The sequence below is a fragment of the Myotis myotis genome, unplaced genomic scaffold (assembly GCF_014108235.1).
Source record: "Myotis myotis isolate mMyoMyo1 unplaced genomic scaffold, mMyoMyo1.p scaffold_m19_p_21, whole genome shotgun sequence".
Lineage (NCBI taxonomy): Eukaryota > Metazoa > Chordata > Mammalia > Chiroptera > Vespertilionidae > Myotis > Myotis myotis.
In genome coordinates, this window is record NW_023416326.1 from 748,856 (window position 1) to 771,862 (window position 23,007).

Consider the following 23,007-nt stretch of genomic DNA (forward strand, 5'->3'; position numbering starts at 1 on the left):
CTATTCCTGGGGCTGTAGATGGACTAACTTCTTTCTTTAAAAAAATTTTTTTTTAATTGATTTCAGAAAGGAAGGGAGAGGGAGAGAGAGAGAGAAACATCCATGATGAGAGAGGATCAAGGATCGGCTGCCTCCTGCACGCCCCACACCGGGGATGGAGCCCGCCACCCGGGCCTGTGCCCTGACCGGGAATCGAATCCTGACCTGGTTCATAGGTCGATGCTCAACCACGGAGCCACAGGGGCTGAGCAAAATCACCATTCCTTGCCTGGGAGAGTCACCGTGAGGCTGGGAGGACACGTCCCACCCCCACCCCCAGGCCTGACCCCTCGAGCAGGAGAGAGAATTGGGTTGGTCCTCAGGCTGCAGCCTGGCCTCCCTTTGGGAAAATTCCTGAGTCCCTTTCCCCTGAGACTGACTTTCCTTTAGGGCAGTGGTTCTCAACCTTCCTCATGCCGAGACCCTTTCATACAGCTCCTCATGTTGTGGGGACCCCCAACCATAACATTGTTTTCGTGGCTACTTCATCACTGTCATGTTGCTACTGTGATGAATCGTCATGGAAATATCTGATATGCAGGATGCATTTTCATGGTTACACATTGAACATCATTAAAGCACAGTGATCAATCACAAAAACAATATGTCATTATATATGTGTTTTCCGATGGTCTTAGGCAACCCCTGTGAAAGGGTCGTTCGGCCCCCAAAGGGGTCGCGGCCCACAGGTTGAGAACCGCTGCTTTAGGGCAAATCCTCTTAAATCAAAAGTCCTGTTAACCCGACAAATAAAAGGCCAGCCGGCGTGGAAAGCAACAAAGCATGTATTTGAGATCAAAAGAAGAGCAGATTCCGGAAGCGCCCGTTCAGGCGGAAGCCCAAACAGGGTTGGCATGAGGAGGCCACGGGCGATGGGGCATTTATGAGAAAGGCGAGGGGACAGGGGCATCCAGAAAATCACGGCGACCTCAACAATGTTTTCAGTTCCAGTCCCGTGGCCTTAGCAACAGCGTTTGCTTTGCAAATAGCTCTTTGAGATACAATGTTGCCACTTGCATCTCTGCAAACAGCTCTTTGAGATACAATGTTGCCACTTGTCTTTGCAAACAGCTCTTTGAGATACAATGTTGCCACTTGCATCTCTGCAAACAGCTCTTTGAGATACAATGTTGCCACTTGTCTTTGCAAACAGCTCTGTAAGATACAAAGTTGCCGGTTTTAACACCCCCCAGGTTGGAGGCACAACGACCGGCAAGGCAGTTCCCTGGGAGACCACCTCCCACTTCACTATAAAGGGACTCCATTTACACGTTTTTTCACAAACACTGAATTTCCAAGCCCCCAAGCCCCCGTCCCCCGCCCCCAAACCTCAAAGGCCAGGCGCAGAATGCGGAGAAAGCGGATAATCCACACACCTGTCCCCGGTGGTCCCAGGACCCACAGGAGCCGGCTGGTGCCCATGTGAAACCCACAAAGGGCACGTCCCCTCTTTGAAGCGACACCTGGCTGGCAGGTGCCCTTGCATTTGTGTTGTTTTGTTTTTTCCCCTCGGTGACCTTCAAACTGGGAAACAAACGTCTTTTAAAATAATAATAAGCAGAAGAACCGACGAGCGCCGCCGCTGGCCTGTGGATGGCTCCGCCCAGGTGGATGCGGCTACCGCCCACGGTGGGGGCATCACCCCAAATCCTCAGGGGCCCGAGGCCAACCTCAGGGGCCCCCGTGGAGCGTGGTCTGACCCCCCAGTTCAGCCGCCCCTGCCACTCATTTCACGGCGGCCGCTCAGGCACAGAGGCACCCGGCCAGGCTCCGGGGAGCAGAGCGGGGACCGAGGGCGGTGATGCGCACAGAGACCCCCGCCCCTGGCGACGGGTTCCCGGTCCCGGGTCCCAGGGAAGGGCCAGGTGGCTGCCAGGTGAGTCCCGCTGCCCGGGAGCGGGGAAACCCATCCCCGGGCGAATACACCGGGTGGCAGACACGGGCCCGTTCCCAGGGCTTTGGGGAACTTTGAAAGCGAGAATCTGAATCGATGGTGACTCATGACTCGGCCCAGTCGCCAGAGATGACACTCAAAGGGCGGCTGGTTCCCACTGGCGGGAGGTTTTTGGAGAGGCGCGAGGTCTGGTGCGGTTCTTAGGAGACGGAGGCTGTCGTCGGGGCCAGAGAAGCTGCAGCTGAAGACAATGGCTTTGGGGCTCTGAGTTGGAAATTCCGGGGTGCCGCGGGGAACCCACTCCCCTCTCCTGTGCCTGGCGAGCCTGCGGGTGTCCCCGCTGCTGTCCGCTGGCTTCACGGGATCCTGAAGGGACTGGAGCGCCTTCGCCCAGGCGCCCACTGCGCGGAGGGAGCGCTGGGCCCGCAGCCTGGCTGGGGAGGGGGGCGTCCAGGAAGCGCTGAGGTTCGGAGAAGCCGACGGCGGCGGAGAAGACCCGGTACCCCGGTGCCCGCGGAGAGGCCCGCTACCAGCAGAGGAGACGCGCCGGAGATCCAGCCGCCTCCCGGGGCCTCCGCGGGGCTGGGGCCGCTACGCGCGCGCGGGCCAGGTGCCGGCTCTCCGTCCGCGCTTGTCCCCCGCTGTCGGCCGCGCCCCGCCCGTCGGCGCTGGGGTCCCCGGAGCTGAGCCCGCGCGCCAGGCGCCATGCCCGGGCGCGGAAGGAGCGGTCCAGCAGCAGGTAGATGAGCGGGTTGGCGCAGCCGTGGCCGAAGGCGAGGCAGGTGGCGAGGGCCAGGCCCCAGCGCAGCGCCCGCAGCAGCGGGCAGGTCAGCGGCAGCGTCTGGAGATGCGCCAGGTGCAGGGCGGCGCGCAGGGCGCCGAAGGGCAGCCAGGAGCCCACGAAGGCGCCCTCGACGGCGCAGATGATGCGCAGCGAGGCAGCGGGGAGGCGGCCGAGGCGCGGGGCCCGGCGCAGGCGGCGCGCCAGGCGGCAGTAGCAGAAGAGGGAGGCGCCCAGCGGCAGCGCGCAGGTCAGCAGCAGCAGCCCCAGCCCGAGCGCCTGCCAGGCGTCCGAGGGCCGCTCGCCGCACTGGCTGCCCGCGCCGTCGGGCCGCGGCTGCAGGTCCCGGGAGACCAGGGCGGGCAGCCCGACCAGCAGCGCCGCGGCCCAGACGCCCCGGCACAGGGAGCGCGCGCACCGCGGGGAGCGCAGCGGCCGCGCCCCGACCGGGCGCACCACGGCCACGTAGCGGTCGGCGGCCAGGCCGGCCAGCAGCAGGGCGCCCGCGCAGCGCGAGGAGGCCACGGCGAAGCTGCTGAGCTTGCAGAGCGCGCGGCCGAAGGGCCAGCGGCCGCCCCCCGCCGCGGCCGCGGCCCAGAGCGGCAGCGTGAGCACCAGGCCCAGGTCGGCGGCCGCCAGGTGCCACTCGAAGGTGTCGGCCAGCCGCCGCGGGCCGCGCCGGGCCAGCAGCCGCAGCACCAGCCCGTTGCCCAGCAGGCCCAGGGCGCAGGCCGTCAGGTAGAGCGCGGGGACCACAGCGCGCGCGTGGGGCAGCTCCCCAGCCGCGCACAGCGCCAGCTCCTCGTCCAGGACGCCCCACCCGGACCCGGACCCCGAGTACTCCCAGGGCGCCGATGTCGGGCTGGGGCTCCAGGGCGGCGCGGTGGGGGGCATGGCGGGGCCAGGACTGTGCGCACCCAGGACGCAGCGCGGGGCGCAGGTGGTGGCGGCAGTTCTGTGGGTGCCCAGCACCTCCCTTCCTGCCTCCCGGGCCCAGGGGATGGGTGGGCAGGAAGGTGGTGGTGGAGGAGGGGAGGAGGGTGTCGGGGTGGGGCAGCTCCCCCACTGCAGATGGTGGCCCCGGGCCAGGAATGGAAACTTCATTGCTGGGTCCGTGGAGGAAAAGTCCTCGGGGCTGGGAACCCCGCCTGGCCGCCCCGGGGAGCCGCCTGATGTCGGGGTGCAAGAGCGGGGGTGCCCTGGAGCCCCCCAGGCTCCCGGCTGCTGTGTGGGCAGGTGCGGAGACAGAGCCGCATGAGACTGGCGTGGGCCGTGGGGATGGGGCCTCGCCTGTGCCCATCCACCGTCCTGCAGGGAGCCTGGGCCGGGGACCTGCCTCCCACACAGGGGCTGGCCGGTCACCAGAGCTCTCAGGTGCATTTGACATGTGGCTGGGCCTCTCTGGCCAGGTGACATCCAGGTACTCAGTCCGCAAGGAGCACCCAGGCGGGCCCTGACTGCTCTCTGCTGAGCCGGCAACAATGTTGCACTTCATCTCCTGAATAGACCCGCTCCTGCTCCTTCATCCTCACTGCAGACCTCCCTCCCTCTCCCTGAAATGCTGGGGTAAATGTCTGAATGCAGAAGAAGAAAGGAAAGGGGAAACGTCCATGAGGAGAGAGAATCACTGATCGGCCGCCTCCTGCACGCCCCCCTACCCAGACCCACAACCCGGGCCTGTGCCCTGACCGGGAATCGAACCGTGACCTCCTGGTTCACAGGTCGATGCTCAACCGCTGAGCCATTTATGATTGAAACCAGGGCCCTTCCGAGAGTCTGAGAGGCAGGCGTTGTCCTCATCCACCTGGGCCTCGATCCAGGACTGCTCTGGGGGCGAAGATGGCAGCCCGGGGTCCCTGTGGCCCACGCGAACCCCCGGGAACTGCATGTGTCCAGGGGGTCCTCCCCGGGCCTGTTACGGATGGACAAAGGCAACAAGAGAGGAGGCCGGGGCCCACGGGGTGTCTGCTCCTCCCTCCAGGATGCTCCAGCCCCCGGGCTTGGGTTACCCCTGATGCCCCCCACACCCCAGGGGGTGGAATCTGAGGGCTGGGAGATGCGGAGACGTTGCCCTGATGTCTGATCCCACAGGTGCTGGGAGTGGCACCCACATCCTGGTGGCCTGGGGGCCGAGCCTCCTTCCCCTGATGGCATCAGGCCGTGCCCGCTTGCCAGGCCAGAGCCCCTGGACGTCACCCCCTTTGGGCACCCTCTGCCCGGAGCCCCCAAAGCGCCAGGGATTCTGAAACGGAGAGACGAACGCCAGGGGAACGAGAAGATGGGCGAGCGGCCGAGCGGGGCCTGGGCGGGGGTGGGGGAAGTGGAAATAGGTTGTTTATTAAAAACACAGAGACTCTTGCTTCCTGGGCTGTGGTCTCGCACCCAAGGGAAGTCGGTGGCCCAGAGCACACGGGGTTTCTCTCTGCGGGCCTGGGCCCCGGGGCCTTTCGGAACCTGTCTGATGGCAGGAAGCAGCAGAGGCCGCACTGGGGCCTCGGCTTGGCCTCCCCGGGTGGGCGCCCAGCCCGGGTCCAGGGACCCAGGCCCGCGTCCTCCCTTCCCCACAGGAGGAGGAGAAAATCAATCCCCTTTCTGAGATGCCTGGCCACCTGCTGTCAGGGGTCAACAAAGCCAAAGGGGGGGTCCTCCCTCAGCCTCGGGGCTTCTCTGTCCATCACGGTGACTGGCAGGAGCGTGAGACAGACACACCCAGACACGGGCAGCCGAGGCCCGACCTGGACTGCTTTCAGGGTAGGTTTTCGTTTTACTTCCGCTCCTTTGTGGGCGCTTACAACTCTCCCCGCCAATTTAAAAAAATATAGATTTTTATTGATTTCAGAGAGGAAGGGAGAGGGAGAGAGCGAGAGAAACAGCCATGATGAGACAGAATCATCGATCGGCTGCCTCCTGCACGCCTCACGCTGGGGACGGAGCCCTGACCAGGAATCGAACCGTGACCTCCTGGTTCCTAGGTCAACCCTCAACCACTGAGCCACCCAGTCGGGCCTGTTTGGTTTTTACTCCGCCGTGTCAGTCACATGCGGATTAGAAGGCAGAAGCCGCATCACTGCACGTTTCTTTGGGTTGCTGAATTTTCTAGCGCCTTAATTTTTTACATTGAGGTTGTGCCCAGTATTATTTTTGCTGTTGTGGAAATGTGTCTGAAATAACTGCACGTAAGACTGTGGTTTTTTTCTTTCTTCTTCTTTGGTGCCGTTTTCACGGGGTGAGTGCCCTGGTGAAGGTCAGAGGCTACGGGACTCCCAGGGCCCGAGAGGGACAGTGATTGGTCACCTTGTGGCTTTGTTGGGGTCCTGGGCGCGGCCATCTCCCTGGGCATGTCCACCGGTAAAGCCTATTTCCCCACTTTTATGGGTAACGCAAAGGGCACCTCACTTTAATTTGCATTTCTTCCAACACAGCGAGCTCGTCTCTGCACATTTAGCTGCTCTCGCGTCTCACCGCGCCCTTCCCGCGCCTGTCTGGTGTGACCATGTGTTACTGTCCCTGTGTGTGAGCTCATTGTCGAGGCTAAGTCAGGGCCCCATTGGGTTCAGATATTTCCCCAGGCTGGTTTCTCAGCCATTTTCACTGTCTCTAGGTCTCCATTGTCACGTAGCCCCGTTTGTTGCTCTCAGCAATTTCCGAGGTTAAAAATGTTCCTTCCTCTTTGCTGATCTAGAAGCATTCACTTCTGTTCTTGTTAGAAAACATGTTTGTCAGTTTCCCCATCTACCTAGAGTGCAGTCTTTTTCTTTCCAGGTTTCTCTCGAACTTTCCCAGGGCCATTCAATGCAAAGCACATACTGTACTGGAAACTGACATCAAATATTACTGACTAGCAACGGCCACGGACACATAAAAGTTCAAGTGGGCCTGGGAACCGCCCCTGCTGTGCCCTTGCGTCGTAAACCCACGTCTGCAGGGCCCGGGTCTGCGTCAGAACATTAGCGACCAGTCTGGCTTCACAGCAGCTTCGTAACCGGCCCGTTTCCACGTCTGCCTGGTGGGCGCTGTGAGGGTGCAGCCGCCGTGGGAGCCCCGTCCTGGGCGGGGGCTGGGTGGGGCCCAGCGATGCTGGCTCCCCGGGCCTTGGCTGGCATCACAGAGGGCGGCTCAGTGACCCTGTCCCGTTGCTCCCGCCTCCAGGACACACGTTTTCTCTGCACACAGTGGGCGGTCGCTTTCTCAGCACACAGTGGGTGGTCGGCAAGCGGCTTAGGAGTCGCACAGTTCACTAGGCCTGGGGTCCCGGGTGAAGGACAGACAGACGGCTGCCAATTCAGTTGCTGTTGGTTGACAGTGACTGGGGCCTGAGCGTGAGGCACGCCTTGCAAAGCCACTTCTCCTCATGGGGCCACTCTCGCTCTCTCGGGGGAAACACTGACCTGGGGGCGGGGAGCCACTGTGACCGAGCGGCCACCATGATGGGGTTTCCCGCAGACCACACAGCCCGCGGCAGGTGGTGGCTGTGTCTGTGCATCCACATGCGTGTATCTGTGTGCGCGCGTGTATCTGTGTGTGTGAAGGCCTGGAGGGCACCAGGGGAGGGCCCCGGCCTGGATGCCCGAGGCCGTGGGATGTTGCAGACACTCAGTTCTTTCAGACCCTGGCAGCCACCGCACAGGAGCTGGGAGGAGAAGAGAGGGTCTCTAATGTGAGCACAGCCCCCGGGTGACTCAGAGTGAAAGCCAGGGCTGCAGCTGTGTGGCCTCGGGGCCTAACCTGCCCCCATCCCCTCGTGGCCCCTGGTGACAAGAGCCGGTGGCACCAAGGCCTGTGCAGGTGAGCCAGCCCCTCAGAGGCCCAGGGTCGGCGCTAAGGGGTCCCAGACGTAAAGGCCCAGGATCTGCTTGGCAAGGACGCACCCCTCCCGTCTGGGGTCGCTCCTCAACCAGGACACCCACGGCTACACACACACACACACACACACACACACACACACACACACACACACAGCTACACACACGCACACCCACACCTACACACACACACACACACACACACACACACACACACACACACACACACACACACACACACACACGGCTACACACACACACACACACACACGGCTACACACACACACACACACGGCTGGTGGCTGGCAGGTTGAGACGGGAGAACTACGAGAGGAGTTCACCTAAGTCCAGAGAGTATCACAGACAGACCCCACATTTCACTCAAGACACAGGTCTCCGGGTGCCATGCGTTTATTGGGGCGAGGAGAGCCACACTGTGCGGGGGCCGTGCGCCTGTGGGCAGGTGGGCGGCGCCAGGAAGTCCCCAGGAAAGGCTGGCCCGGCTCTCAGGGGCCAGAGGACACCATGACAGTCCCCCCCACCCCCAGGCCGCGAGGGCAGAAGGCTCCGGAGCGCGGCAGGTGCACCTGAGTGATCGTCGCGGGTGCCTGACCTCGGTGTGTGTCAGCCAGCGGGTCGTGAGAACCCCCAGGACCGACGAGCCCATGATCTGCATCGAACTCTTCAGACATGATTTTTAAAAACGGCTGCACCTCAAGGAAACAGATGCTACACTGAGGGTGGCGGGCTGTTGTGGCGACATCACACTCTACCTTTGGAGGCGGCGGCTGCGGGACCCACGCACACGGGAGACCAGCGGGCGGCTGCTGGCGGTGACTCTGCCCCCATGGACCTACGTCCAGTTGTTGAAAATTTAATGTCCTGGCGACATGAGGAAGATGCTGCGGAAGCCAGACCTGGTTTAAGAGACCAAATGTAGCCCTGGCCGGCTTGGCTCTGTGGATAGAGCGTCGGCCTGCAGACCAAAGGGTTCTGGGTTCGATTCTTGGTCAGGGCACATGCCCAGGTTGCGGGCTCAATCCCTAGTGCGGGGCCTGCAGGAGGCAGCCGATCCATGATGTTTCTCTCCCCCTCTCCCTTCCTCTCTGAAACCAATAAAAATACGTTAAAAAAAAGGACCAAATTTAGTTATGTACGATGCTCACTAATTCTCTTTTTGATGACTATTTGCCACATTTTAATTCTGTTTATTTACTCCTTTTTAAACCAGTCTTAATCTAAACGCCATTTGGTAACTGCGTCTCCTAACGGGACAGACTGAACGGTAACGTGTGTGTTCCCCGTTTTAATGCGCATGTTACACACGGCGTGTATCCACTTACAACACGAGAGCCACACGGCCCCTCTCACATGCAGACAGCAGGTCACGAGTAGTTTGAGCTACACATACATCTTGCACAGATACTGGGAAAAAATCTGTGAATTTTTTACAGTTTTAACAAATATACATAAATATAAGAACATAAATTACAGGACGATATCGACAGCATTGAGAACGTCGGTAACTCAGAGGCGCGGATGCCCGAAGGGCCTGGGACGACAGGACGGGAAAGCCCCATCCGACATCCGTCCCCACTGTCTCTCCAAATAAGTACGTGCATCACAGGAGATGCTAGCGACTCTCTAACGACTCAGTGAGAACCGCGTGCATGCGAGCCTCTACCCTCCTGTCTGACCCGCTGATGCTCCCCTAGGCTCCCCAAGGCCCACGGCTGCCGCACCCACCTGCACCCGGGTCCCATGATCGCCCGGTCACATGATCGCCCACATCTTCCTGAGAACGAGGCTCCCACGGCACGTGTGCGCTCGCTCTGAGCCGCCCTCTCGGATGGGATACAGGAGAAGAAAAACTCAACGTAAGCAAAGTCATGGAAGCTGTTTTAAAATTAAAGTGTAGCCCTTTGTACATGTGTAAGTTCTAATAGAGTTTGGATGTCAGTTATAAATAAAATGAGGAAAAGAGCCGCTCCCGCCCCAGCTCAGGCGACCGGCCCTCGGGCGGGAAGCAGACAACACTGATTAACCTGCAACGTGCTCTTGGCTGAGCTCCCGGGGGCTCCGCCGACCCCAGCAGCTCCCACACCCCCACGAGCCGAGACCGTTAATACTAGTGAGTGAGAAACACAGGCGGGCACGCTTACTGCGACTCCGACGCTCGGACACGGGGAAACATGAGGTCCCGTCAGACCAACACCAGGGCCCCGCGCGTCACGGGAAGGCGTGCGGCCTGCGCGGCCACCTCCCTCCGTGATCCCCACGGGAAACAAAACACAGGGACCTCGGAATAAACCCCACGGAGAGAAAGGCATCAAAATAAACATAAGGACAAGCACATACATGGAAAGTGTTAAAAAAGCAACAGATAAACCCATATTCTGTACCCTCGCCGTCTTCCCCTTCAGTCCAACAGTGTGAGGCGGGCTCCGTGCCCCTGGCCTGCGCCGGTGCGGCCACGCCCGCCACCGGACCGGCGTCCATCGCCACGGGCACCACCGGCGAGGAGAACCCGCCCCCGCCCGGTGGAGCGCCAGCCGCCGGCAGCAGCTGCGCCCAGTGCAGCGAACACGCGTGGGCTGGCGATCAGGGAGGCTCCCCTGCAGGAGGCGGCGGCGGTCCCCACGAAGTCCCGGAGCGAACCCCGACCCTACGCCTTTGTGGGCAGCAGCTTCTTGGGCGTCACGGGCCGCTTGCTTTGCCACAGGTGGCTGTGGATGGTGATGGCGTCCACGCTGGCCGACAGTGTCTTCGCGGGAATGTGGCTGAACTGCTTCCTGTCGGAGTTGTACTTGTAAAGGCCCTCGATCATCTTCTTGCTGATGGACTTGGGGCCGATCCCGGTCAGCTTGGCGATGTCCTCCGTCTCTGGACAGTAAGTATACAGAGACCGGAACTGGCAGCCCGAGTCCCGGAACAGGATCAGGAAGTTGTTGGCGTCCGACTTCTCCATTTCCTGCAGAACAGCCACACGCGACAGTGAGCACCCGCACGCGACACGGTGAGCACCCGCATGCGACACGGTGAGCGCCCGCGCAGATGCCGCTGAGTAACTGCAGGGCGTTTCTAGTCAAAGCTGATGACATTTAATCAAATATAAATTCTTCAAAGCCAGAGCACCACGCCTGTTACAAGAGCAAGGCGGTGCCACCACCTCACTCTGAGGCGTTGCTGGCTGCGTGGATGATGCTGTGTAGAGCGGCCAGTCCTGTCTCAGGAACCCCCCCCCCGCCCCCCACCCCCACCCCAGCCCGCCAGCCTGTGTCTCCTCAGAGCAGCTGCATTTGGAAACGACGTGACCTGCGCTCGTGAGCACGACTGAGCGGATCTGGGCAACAAACTGTGTAATTTCCGACCGTCCGCACCGTGTGGGGCCCACGTGCGGTGCACGCAGCCTTGCGGTCACGGGCAGTCACGGTCTTTGGTGCGGAAGGTGAGAGCCAGGAGGCTGCGCCCGCGATGGAGCCGGGACGCGCCCGTCCTCCCGCTGCAGCCCGCTCACCTCGAGGATCCGCTTCTTCTGGCCCTCGTTCACCCTGCCCGCCAGGCAGCAGTGCGCCAGCGCGTTCTGGATGATGTGCTTGTTGGACTTGGCGCTGGGCTCCTTGTACAGCTTTGGTCCTGGGGAGGATTTCAGGACAGGAAGTGACCTTCCCAAGTCGGAGGCGCCATCAGCGCTCCCCCGGCACCCCGGCCAGACCAGGGGCCCCACACAGGCGCTCCCGGCCCTCGGCACCGGGTCCCACGCAAGGGGGCGGCGGCTGCTCTAGTTCCTCTGCAGGTCCCACCTGGACGGGCCTGATGCCCACCCCGGTGCCTTCCCCTCACCTGCCAGCGGCCACACCCCTCCCCGCTGTCTCCCTCCCGCTCCGTGTCCCACCCCGTGAAGCCCGGGTCCCGCGGCGCCGACACGGCCCGGGGCTGGGAGGGCCCGAGGGACACGAGCACTGGGTGCCCGCCGGCCCGAGGAACGGTTTCAAAGCCGCACAGTCCTACAGACTGACGTCTTCTGGCCCAATCACAGCCCAGAAACGGCCAGAGGATGCGGTTTCACTCGGAGATTTCTCTCAGCTCATCTGGCTCAGTCACGCCCGCCCGAGCGAACCTGCAGCCTGAGACTGACCCCCTGAGACTGACCCGGCACCCACAGGCCCGGCCCAGAGCCTGTCCTCTCGGCCCGGGAAGGGCACAGCCGCGCCCACCTGTGTACTCTGTCCCCGAGGCCACCGAGGACGTGGTGGACGCGTTCTCCCAGTCCTTCTCTCCGTTCCGGCTGCCGCAGCGGCTCGGGGACAGGAAGCCCTCCACGGACTCCGACCTGGAAGCCAGGACACACGGTTACGTGTCAGACACAGAGAGGGCGTGGCCAGAGGGACCCGTGAGGGCGCCACCCACACCGCCCAGCGACTGAGAGCGCGCTGGGCCTGCCGCCCAGGCCCCGGCACAGCACCCGTGGGCACCACCGAGGGAGTGAACGGCTCCATGTGGAGACGCCACTCACACAACAGGATGGCAACACTGAGGCTGACGCACGAGGCCTGCTGCTCTGGGGGTTGGGAATAAGGTGCCGAGGAGAGGGCAGCGGGAGCCCTGTGCCCTCGGCAGCTGCTCTGGGCCGACCCCGGGGGGGGGGGGGGGGCACTTTGTATCTGGCAGGAAACAGCTCGAGGCCGGCGCCTTTCGGTTCTGCCTCCCGTGGCTTTGCCACGACCCCGTCAGCAATCGCTGCTGACGTCTGTAGCTTATAAAAGCATCTTATCAATGTCACTAGTTCTAGGCTCTGTTCGCTGAAAGGTGAACAGACCCTCTGTACACACGACCTAACCGCTCTATCCTAGTGAGCAAAGCCTGTGAGAGCTAGCGGCCAGGACTTCATCCTGAGACGGACCCTCCCTCGGACATTCGGACGGACGGACAGACAGACGGGTAGATTACCTGGGCGTCCTCTTGCCGGACTGCACGCTCTCGCTGTCACCCGTAGTCAGTGACGCCAGGGAGAGGCTAGAGACTGAAAGACACAACGAAGCTGTGGCCTGAGTGAGAGCAGCGCCCTCCCAGCAGCAGGAGGCGTCTGCTCGCTGGCCCTCGCGGCCCGTGGGAAGGGCAGCCGCGCTCTCCCCGTTCTACTCCCTCTCCACACAGCGCGGCCCGCGGCCAGGCCCCGTTCCCTGGAAAGGAGGGAAAAGCCCAGGCTCGCTGCTGTTAGGAGTCGTTCAGGAGGAAGGTGCACATGAGGCATGAGATGCTGATCATGAGAGAAAAGAAAATGAACAAGCGGAATAAAAGGCATCCAGGACGGTCTCGTTCCCGGTGAAAATTAACTGACTGATTTTAGACGAGACGGGCATCACGTGTCAGGGGCCGGAAGAGGCCGTCGTGCTATTTTCCCTCCGTTTTGGAGTCACTGGGAATTCCCTAAGACGTTCAATGGTTTTTAGTTGCAACAAAACAAACATCGTTTTAAAAAGTGAGCCTGGGGGTTGCATTTGTAAAAAGACACGTCCTCCCAACTCGAAAAGCATGAGCTGGGGTTGCAACCCTGTCTGCTAGGGGAGCCGGGACTCGGCCCCACACTCGCCCCGCACAACGTGGGCCTGACACCCCAGGCCAGGGCGGGGTCCCTGGCCTCACAGGAGGAAAGTGGGTGAGTGATGCGGGGGTCACACCGGGCAGAGCCAACAGGTCAGCATCACACATGTACATGGGACAAACATGCACATGGGATACACGGGACCACACAGATGCACACAGGACACACACATGACACACACACATGCACAGGGGACCCATATGCATGCACGTGGGACCCAGACACATGCACACAGCAGCCCGCGAGACACCTAAGCCGTCCTGCTCGCTCCGGCTCCCAGACAGGGAGGCGTGAGGACTCGGACAGGTCTGGTCTAGCGGAGCACCGTGCAGGCACGTGACCATGACAACAGGCTGGCGTTTCACGGACAGACCTCGCAACACCCAGTTACCTGGAGGGCCCTGGGTGGGGGTCTTGGGGGGCTCCATGTGGTCTCGGTGCATGGACTTGGGGCGCTGCTTCTTCTGCTTGGCGGTGGGCGGACGGGGCTTGATCACCGTGTCCATGTCCTCCATGAGCTTCAGCTGCTTGCGCCTCAGGTACTCCTGCCGGATGAACTCCCTGCGCGCCCTCTCGTCCTCCTTCTTCTGACGCTCCTCCTCCGTCTTCCGCCTAAGAAACCAAGCGGCTCAGTTCTGATTCGGCACCACCGAAAACAGGCGTGGGAGAAGGTGGACCTGTTCTGTTTTAGCGACGTGGGGGAAACGGTCCTTTAAGATGCGGTTGAGGTAAAATATATATATATATATATATTCCAGATAATTTAGGTCATTAAAATATACATAAATATGCCATTTAAAAAAGTGTGTCTGTAAAACCAAGTCAAGTTATTTTGTTTTTTAGAGAGGAAGGGAGAAAGTGTGTGAAACATTGATTTGTGGTTCCACTCATCCATGCATTCATTGACTGACTCTTGTGTGTGCCCTGACCAGGGGTTGAACCCCAACCACGGTGCAGCAGGACGATGCTCTAACCACTGACCCAGCCGTCCAGGGCCAGTGAAGTTGTTTAAAATTAATGTGGTTTCTGGAGAACTTCACTTTGATGCCTCCAACTTAGGGTGAAAATACACAAGCAAGTAATCCTTTGGGAAAACAAATCAGCTTGTAAAAATCACCAAAATCAGCATTAATTCAGTTGTCCATACACGACAAGTGTCTAACATCTACTAGTGAAACTCAGTGAGAAGCCAGCCCTCACCTGTGCCTCCTCACCTGTCCCCTCCTCACCTGTCCCCCCTCATGGCCGCCCTCACCTGTCCCCTCCTCACCTGTCCCCTCCTCACCTGTCCCCTCCTCACCTGTCCCCCTCACCTGTCCCCCCTCACCTGTCCCCCCTCACGGCCGCCCTCACCTCGTCTCCTCCTTCTTGTGCTCCATCTCTGCCTCCAGCTGCTGCTTGCGGAGCTGCGTCTCCTTCTCCCGCCGCAGCCGCTTCTCCAGCAGCGCCGCCCGCTTCAGCGCCATGTCGTCCTCTGCCTTCTGGTCGTCCTGAGAACACGTTTCATTGAAAACAGGGAGAGGCGTTAGGTACCAATGTTCTCAACTTCAATTCTTATAACTGAAAATGGAAATACCGACTCAACCTCATTCCAACCCCACCCACCCATGGAACGTTCCAGGCATTTTGCGGGAAGAAATGAATGAAAACGCTACATTCTTTCAAGTAACAAAGGACTTACTTGTTTCTAAACCTGGGAAGTTAGCAAAGACCAACCAACCAGGAAAAGGAAAGGACTGAGGTGTGCTTTTTTGGATCCAAATAAATAACTCAAGTGGGCAGGTGTCCCCAGTGTTGAAAGCGGCATGTAAACGGCTTTAAACACGCTCCACAGAGAAACGCAAGCCACAGCCCTGACAGCAGCTCCCAAGGTCACACCCAAAAGAAAGCGCCGCTGCACTTCCAGGTGGGGGCTCTGGATTAGTAGGGGTCCTGAGGAAGGGCAGGCTCCACACTGGGGATCGAGCCCGCAGCCCGGGCATGTGCCCTGACCGGGAATCGAATGGTGACCTCCTGGTTCATAGGTTGACGCTCAACCCCTGAGCCACGCCGGCCGGGCTGACAGCTCACGTGTAAGTGAGGGAGGCAGAGGTGCAAGGTCAGCACCTCCAGATGTGCACCGTGACCGTGTGCACCGTGACCGTGTGCACCGTGACCGTGTGCACCGTGACCGTGTGCACGAGGACCCATGTGCGTCATGACCGTGAGCACTGTGACGAGAATGTTCTAGAAATCAGTGGGTTGCGTGTGCTGCCGTGCCCTGGGGGAGCAAGCCCGTGCTGGTGGGCTGGGACCAAGGGGCTGGTCCTGGAGAAGCACATCCACTGAAGAGCCCCCCCCACCCCTCCGGGCCCGGACGCACCTTGAAGAAGAACCCGCAGCACACTTTCTGCTCGTCGTCGAGCTGCTCTCGGTCACTTTCTCCATCCTCTTTCTCCACAGACACGTCGGCCTTCTCTGGGGGCTTCAAGTCCGACAGGGACACCTCGATGAGGCTGACGTTTTTGGGGGCCGCGGGCGGGAAGGCCGGCCGGGGAGCGGGCTCCGCGGGCCAGCCGGGCGGGTCCGCGCTGGGCGTCAGGCACACGGTCTCCGTCACGGGCTGGGCCAGCACCTCGGACACGCTGGACTCCACGGGCTTCCCTGCCTCCCCCGGGGGCCGCGCGGGCGGCTCCGAGGCCTCCGGGGCGTCCGCGCCGTCCTTCCCGGGTCTGGGCTCCCGCAGCTGCGGCTCCCCGTCGTCCCCGAAGCACACGAAGGAGCGCGTCTGGATGGGCACCTGGCTGGGGGAGAACCGCCGCAGCCGCGGGAGGCTGTCCACCGAGCGGGGCGGCGTCAGCGTGCGGTTCAGGGGCGCGATCTTCAGCTCGTTGGGCCGCGGGGTCCGCGGGGTCTTGATGGAGAAGGACGCGCTCTTCCTGTGGATGGGCTGCGGGGACGGGTGGGTGGGCCGCGGGGGCTCGGGGGACGGGCCTGGCCGGGCGGGCCGGGGGTCGCGGGCCTGCCTGTGGGGAGCGGGCTGGGGCGGGGAGATCACCCAGGACTGGCGGTCGCGCATCCGCATCAGCGCCTCCTGCTGCTGCGACAGGCGCTGCATCTCCTGCTGCAGGAAGTGCAGCGAGGCGTTCAGCTTCTCGATGGACCGTGTGTACTCCAGCACCTCGCCCTCGGGCGCCGGCTCCTCGGAGGGGCTCGCCGCCCCCCAGGGCCGCTCAGGGTCCGTGGGCGACGTCGGCCACGGGGCGGGGGCGCCCTCCAGGCCCTCCTTGATGTCCGCCAGAGACTTGCTCCGCTGCCCGCTGGCCCTGGGCAGCTCCCGCTCCGGCGCCCGCTCGCTGAACACCTTCTCGTCCTCGGCCCCAGCCGCTTCCTCCCGCAGCGGGGCGCCCCCGTCCCCCCGCTTCTTCACCACCGTGAGGAAGGCCGTCCTGCCCATCTTCTGCCGCTGCCGGGTGAAGGCGGCCTCCACCTTCTTCTTCTGGGCCTCGATGGCGCGCCGCTTCTCCTCCAGCCGCATGTGCAGCTGCAGCACCTCCGAGGCCAGCAGCTGCGTGCTGTCCCGGCCGGGCGGGCCCGCGTCCTCCGGGCTCTGTGCCCAGGCCACCACGTGCGGGATGTTCAGCTCCGAGCCCTCGGGCGTGGTCTTCTGAGAGCTGCTCCCACTGCTCTTGCCGTCCGTGTGGTTCAGCTTCCGGAACTTCTGCTCGGCAAAGCTGGTCATCTTGACGCCGGAGCTGGAGGAGGCACTGCTGCCGGGCTGGGAGCGGGTGCTCACGGTGCTGGGGCAGGGGCTCGGGGCCTCGCGCGCGCTGCCGGGGCGCAGGTCGTAGTCCTGCAGGAACTTGGGCGCGTCGTCCATGTCGGAGTCCAGGCTGACGGTGTAGTCCCGCAGCGAGGAGTCCTCGTCCACCGTGCCCGGGAGGTCCTCCGACGGCACGTGGATGCCAGTGTCCACCTCGGTGTCGTCGGTCGCGGGGCTCAAGGCACCTTTGGTGTCGGTCAGGCGGTCAGGGCTGGGCGGGTGCAGCTGCAGGTTGGCGTTCAGGGGGCTCAGGTCCTGGCTGTGCAGGAAGAAGCCGTTAGCGACGTGGCCGGGCGGGGGCGCGAGGGGGCGCTGCTCCGTGTCGTGGATGATCTGCAGCGCCTCCTCGATGCTCGGCGCCTCCACCTGGTTGCCCAGCTCGTCCAGGAGGAGCCCGGGCTGCAGGGCTCCGTTGGGGAGCTGGTAGCGGGTGTTCTCGCTGGAGTTGAGCTTGTGCGGGGGGTGGGGCACGTAGGTGGGGAAGCCTCCACGGGGGCCTGTGCTCAGCTCCTCCTCGATGCTCCCCGCCTCCCCCTCCCCGTTGACGGGCTTGAAGGACAGGCTCTTCCTTGTGGTTTTAGACGCTCGGCTGTTGTTCAGAGAAAGGCCTTCGTTGCTGACAGAGCGGGGCAGGCCTCGGTTCGGGGCGCCTCTTGGCACCGTGTTTTCTTTATCAAAAGAAATATCGAATGAAACTCCGTGCACCGACGATCTAAAAAATTCAGAGAAAACCCTTAAATCATCCCAGAAAAGAAACGGCTTTATGTCACCGAACGATTATGTACAACCACAGCCTTCCCTCGGCATCTGCGGAGGGTCGCTCCCGGACGCCCCCACGGGGACCCACATGGAGGAAGCTCAAGTCCCCCCATAAACGGTAGTGTCTGCGGTGACCCTCACCCTCCTGTGCACGTCACATCGTCTCCGTCTCCGTAGAGACTTGAGTCCCCGATGGATGTACAGTGGGGCCTTGACTTACGAGTTTAATTCATTCCGAGACCGAGCTCGTTAACTCAAATTACTCTATCAACTCAATGCAAAAAATCGGCCGAGAGACAGCTGGTATCTCAAAAAACTCGTTAGTTGGGACACTCGTAAGTCAAGGCCCCACTGTAAATGCTGTGACTGTTGTACTGTATCGTTTTGGGAATGATGGTAAGAGTCTGTACATGTTCAGCACAGATTCAATCACAGGCCTGACTACACAGGACACATCAGCAACAGTGTAACTCCCCTTCCCTGCCCCCCGAATATTTTCAACCCACAGTTGGTTGAATCCATGGGTGTGGTGCCCTGCTTCTCCATCACATTGTCCTCAAGGTAAGGTGAGGCCCATGAGGCAACTTCTACACGCAGCCCCTTGATCGATCACCTGCCCACAGGCACTAAGTAAAGGTATATTGCGATTTGCCCAACAGCAGAAGAGACAGAGAGAGAGCTGGCATTTCCTGGTAATGTGAACAGGCGGACAGAATTCTCTGCTTACCTTTTTTCCTTGGGCCATGTCCCTATGAAGCCATCAACGTAAGACATAGATGAAGACCTTCTGATTCCCCCTTCAAATGAAAAAATAAAAAAGTCATTGCAATCATGTAAAAAATTTAAACTTGCAGCAATTTAACAGATTTCACATAACTGGACGTGTGTGTTTGTTTACATTTACTCTCAATCATCTCGCAGTTAACCTACTGAAGTGGCATTTCCTCGGCTTTTTCAAATCTATTACCTGAGGCTGAAGAAGGAGGTTGGGGGCGTGAGTGTCTGGAAGGCAAGTGATGAGGGTGTGGGAACGCATCTCCTTCCGCACTGCAATGCAAACCCGAGACAACGTTACAGCCAGTGTTACAACGTCACAGCCAGTGTTACAATGTCACCATGTGCTTCTGCTTTTCTGTCAACTGTACACAGAACGGCGGAGACCCAGACAACACCACCACCCGACTCTCCCTCCTAGTGAAAAGTAAGCAGAGGAAACAATACGTTGCTTAAACCAAAGAACAGCCGTGATTATACGCACTTCTACATATTTTGTATTTTCACCAAAGAACCTGAAATACTTCCATCTACATCTCAGTGTCCTTGACAGAGAAGAGAGGAACATTATTTTCTTTTCACACATAGAAATGAAAAGGTTAAATGAAAGTGCTTGGTTTGAACTATCTGGGTGGAACCTAAATCTGCAAGAACTGCAGGTGTGATGAGCCCGTGGAGGCTGGCAGCCCCCGCGGGGCCTCCTAACAGTTGGCATCTCCACCCCGATCTGTTGGGAATGAGCTGGGCAACAGGGTGCAGTGGCTTCTAGAACTCTCTGCAACCCACTCTCTCAGTCAGTGAAGAAGTCAGCAGTAAGTGCATAGCTCAGGCAGAGGAAGACAGACACCACATGGCTTCACTTACACATGGAATCTAAAAACAAGACAAATGAATAAACAAAACAAAAGCAGACTGCTAGAAACAGAGGCCACGGGGACGCTTGCCAGAAGGGAGGGGATTGGGGGTGGGGTGAGAAACGTGAAGGGGAAGATAGTCAAGCGTATTGTGATATGTTTACTCGGTGACAAGTGATCACTAGAATAGGGGGGTGATCACACTGTAAGGTATAAAAACGCTGAATCACTATACTGTACACCTGAGACTAATATGACCAATATAAGGCTGTAGACCAACCAAACTTAGATACACTTAAGACAGGCTTCTAAGGGAAGCTAATTAAAGCCTATTCAGTTCAAAGTCCAACTGACATGGTGAAACTCGAGTGCAATGTCGTTGTGTTAGCGAACAGGGGAGAGGCCTACCTGGCGGGGCCCTGGGAGCTGTCCACGGTGCTTGCGCGGGCGTCTGGGGCCCGCACTGCAGGCTCCGCTGCGACAAAGATGAAAACCTCAGCATTGCATACTTAGGCAGCACATTCCCAAGATCATTTCAAGAATCCTAGGCCACAATAACTTTAAATTTAACCTCAATTTCCCTTATTACTCAGAGAAGTCATAGTATATTTAAAGCTATCTTCTTTAAAAAAAATCCTTATTGGTTTCAGAGAGGGAGAGACAGGAACATTAACAATGAATCATTGATGGGCTGCCCCCTGCACGCCCCCTACTGGGGATCCAGCCCACAACCTGCGCCTGTGCCCTGACTAGGAATCGAACCCTGACCTCCTAGCTCATAGGTCAAGGCTCAACCACTGAGCCACACTGGCCGGGCCTTTATTTCTTACAGTTGTTATTAAGTGCAATCACTAGAACATGGTACTATAGTAACCACAAACCTATTAGGTTTAATACATACACACCTTTTTATGGTCTAATGAGAAATTCAAATGGCAGATTAAAGCCAAGAAGCCATAACTGGAGTGGATTCTGGTAACAATGTTGAAAACTCAGAACCTCACAGGGGACACGAGCTGGGGATGGGGGTGAACGAAGTAAAGAGAAGAAAGCGACCGACAGTGAGAGCTCAAAGCCCCGCAACGTCAGGCTTCACATTCACAGCCGCTTCCTTCACTTGTTCCCTCCGACATCAGGCCTCGCACGGAGCATCCAGGGCCTTTAACAACTGGGAACTCGGCACTCATCAAGGTCAGCGCTGACCCTGGAAGGACAGCGGGCCTCCCCTGCCAGAGGGGCCGCGAGGGCTCTGCTGCCCGTCCTGCTCATGCTCAGGACACTCGCGGGACCGTACCTCCCTGTGCACGAAGGACGCGGGGCTGGACGAAGGACGGCTTCACCACCTCGAACCACCAGAAGAGCTCGGCCATGAACACCAGGTAGTTGCTCTGGGGAGGGGGAGAGGGAGGGGGAGAACCGGTGACTGTGCGCCGTGCCAGGCGTGGCTCATGCTGCGCTGGGGCCATGCGCACACCTCGAACCTACACCATGTTCTATGTCGATCGTGCCTTAAAGCTGGAAAGCCGACGGAGCGCCTGGCAAGGCCACTGTCCTCGTGGAGTTGTACTGCGTGTGGCCACCAGGGGTCAGCAGAGTACGGGGTGAGTGTCCCGTAACCACAGCTCACATCTCTGTCTGAGTTTACGATGGTTCAACAGGAAGGAACGCCTGTACCACCAAATGCATCTCATCCCAAGCTCTTCTCTCCGTCTCGTACGACGGCCCCGCGGCTGCAGTGAGGCTCTCACACAACCCACAGAGGCACAGTGTGCAAGACCAACGGGAGAGGGCGCGGTGACCCCCCTCCAGGGAACCAGGCTGTTTGCTCCCACAGACCTGGCTCGAGCAGCCACACGTGTGTATAGCTGTGCACACACTGCGAAAGGCTTCACAACATGTAATGACATCCTCCTCTTTTCACCCAATGCCTTGCAGAGCTGTGTGCTCCATTCAGTAAAGCACCTCCACTCCTTCCCTCCGACAGCTCAGCGCCGGGAGACGTGCACACGGGTCCCTAGTGGGACGGCCTGTTTCCGCTCTTCACCTCCAGGAACTACCCTCTCACGCTCTGTGCCGGCGAATGGGTTAGAGCCCCTCCCCCAGTCACACTGCCACCAGAGGGGAGGGCACCTCGCCGCACAGGGCTGGCTGCAGTGACGGACAGTGAGGGGAGGGCGCCCCTCGCCGCACAGGGCTGGCTGCAGTGACGGACAGTGAGGGGCCGGGACCACGGGCCAAGCTGCTTCCCAAGTCGGGAAACATTCAAGTCAAGTCAGAGCTGTGGTTCCAACGCTTTAGCAAAGGACACGGGAAGCTACCCCCCCACCCCCGTGGACAGCGATCTCCTTCAAGTGTGGCTGATCCACCTGGATCCTGCCCGCTCTGCGCGATGAGAGAGAATCATGGATCGGCTGCCTCCTGCACGCCCCACACTGGGGATTCAGCCCGCAACCTGGGCCTGTGCCCTGACCGGGAATCGAACCCTGACCTCCTGGTTTATAGGTCGACGCTCAACCACTGAGCCATGCTGGCCCGGCAGCACTTGGATTTTTCAACAAGCAAGTTCCAGTAAAGGCGTTCATGAGATACATATGGCCGCGATATTCCTAATTTCTACTCTGATAAACACGGCAGGTGCCAGCCTTCAAACATGAGGTTAGCAGATGGACACCGGGCTGAGTTCCAGGTCAGCTTTACCCTGTCAAAGATGCCCACAGCTCACCGCGGGTTAAAAAACATAAAATAAGCAGGAAATTCACAAGGTGATTTTTCCAAAGGTCCCCTGGCTGACAGAAGAGCTCATCTGCGGCTGGCAAGGAGGGAGGGGAGGGGGGTGGGGGGAGGGAGGACGCACCTTGATGGAGGCAGCGGCGTAGAGCATGTCCTCCAGCGAGAAGTGGCAGCACTGGGTCAGGTGCTCCTGGCAGAACTCCTGGACCAGCTGCAGGTTGTACAGGCTGTCAGCCAAAGACATGGTTTCTTTCAAACAAATATCTTCAAACAGGAAGAGAGCAAGGTGATGACTTGGGGTTGATTTGGAAACACACATTTCAGATCCCGCTTAGTGACTCAGTGTGCGCGCACACACACACACGTGCATCTGCTTCACACACACACACACACACACACGCACGTGCGTTTGCTTCACACACACACACGTGCATCTGCTTCACACACACACACGTGCGTCTGCTTCACACACACACACACGCGCGTGCGTCTGCTTCACACACACACACGCACGTGCGTCTGCTTCACACACACACACACACGCACGTGCGTCTGCTTCACACACACACACACACACACGCACGTGCGTCTGCTTCACACACTCACACACACGCACGTGCGTCTGCTTCACACACACTCACACTCACTCAGAGACGGGGCGGCCACGACACAGACTGGGAGCCAGCATGCCTCCCCGGCTGTCACCTGGGGTCACCCTGCGCTCACACACCACGCTGGTGGAAGCCGTGCGCTGTCACCACGGCCCGCGTCCCCACGCCCCCCACGCCCCGCGGCGTCCGGCGCTCACCCTCCAGCCTGACGATGCCGGGGCAGTAGAAGTGGATGAGGGCGGCCAGCGCGCAGCCGTCCGTCCCGTCCTTCAGCAGGTTCTCCACCAGCGGGATGCACGGCAGCGGCCGCAGCGTCTGCTCCTTCCGGTAGCGCGCCTGCGAGGCAGGAGGCGCAG

General features: G+C 59.9%; 2 protein-coding genes across 13 annotated transcripts in view; both read right to left on the reverse strand.

Annotated features, from left to right (window-relative positions):
- Window positions 1–23,007, reverse strand: part of CAMSAP2 (calmodulin regulated spectrin associated protein family member 2) — a 67,485-nt gene that overhangs the window by 23,902 nt on the left and 20,576 nt on the right. For 2 of the 12 annotated variants that reach the window (XM_036355060.1, XM_036355056.1), the window contains 13 exons: window positions 22,849–22,987; window positions 22,165–22,304; window positions 20,605–20,698; window positions 19,719–19,785; window positions 19,321–19,329; window positions 18,650–18,729; window positions 18,410–18,479; window positions 15,484–17,635; window positions 14,475–14,611; window positions 13,513–13,733; window positions 12,467–12,557; window positions 11,034–11,152; window positions 7,912–10,487 (listed from right to left, as the gene is read on the reverse strand). The exons of 1 other annotated variant lie outside the window; for it this stretch is intronic. In XM_036355060.1, the coding sequence (XP_036210953.1) occupies window positions 9,517–10,487; window positions 11,034–11,152; window positions 12,467–12,557; window positions 13,513–13,733; window positions 14,475–14,611; window positions 15,484–17,635; window positions 18,410–18,479; window positions 18,650–18,729; window positions 19,321–19,329; window positions 19,719–19,785; window positions 20,605–20,698; window positions 22,165–22,304; window positions 22,849–22,987 (4,290 nt within the window). In that variant the 3' untranslated portion in view covers window positions 7,912–9,516. 9 more of the 12 variants (XM_036355061.1, XM_036355073.1, XM_036355062.1 and 6 more) reach the window with 9 other exon arrangements.
- GPR25 (G protein-coupled receptor 25) lies at window positions 1,382–7,666 on the reverse strand. The gene has a single exon (XM_036355074.1). It carries the CDS (start codon window positions 4,128–4,130, stop codon window positions 2,460–2,462), a length of 1,671 nt encoding a protein of 556 aa, XP_036210967.1. The 5' UTR covers window positions 4,131–7,666; the 3' UTR covers window positions 1,382–2,459.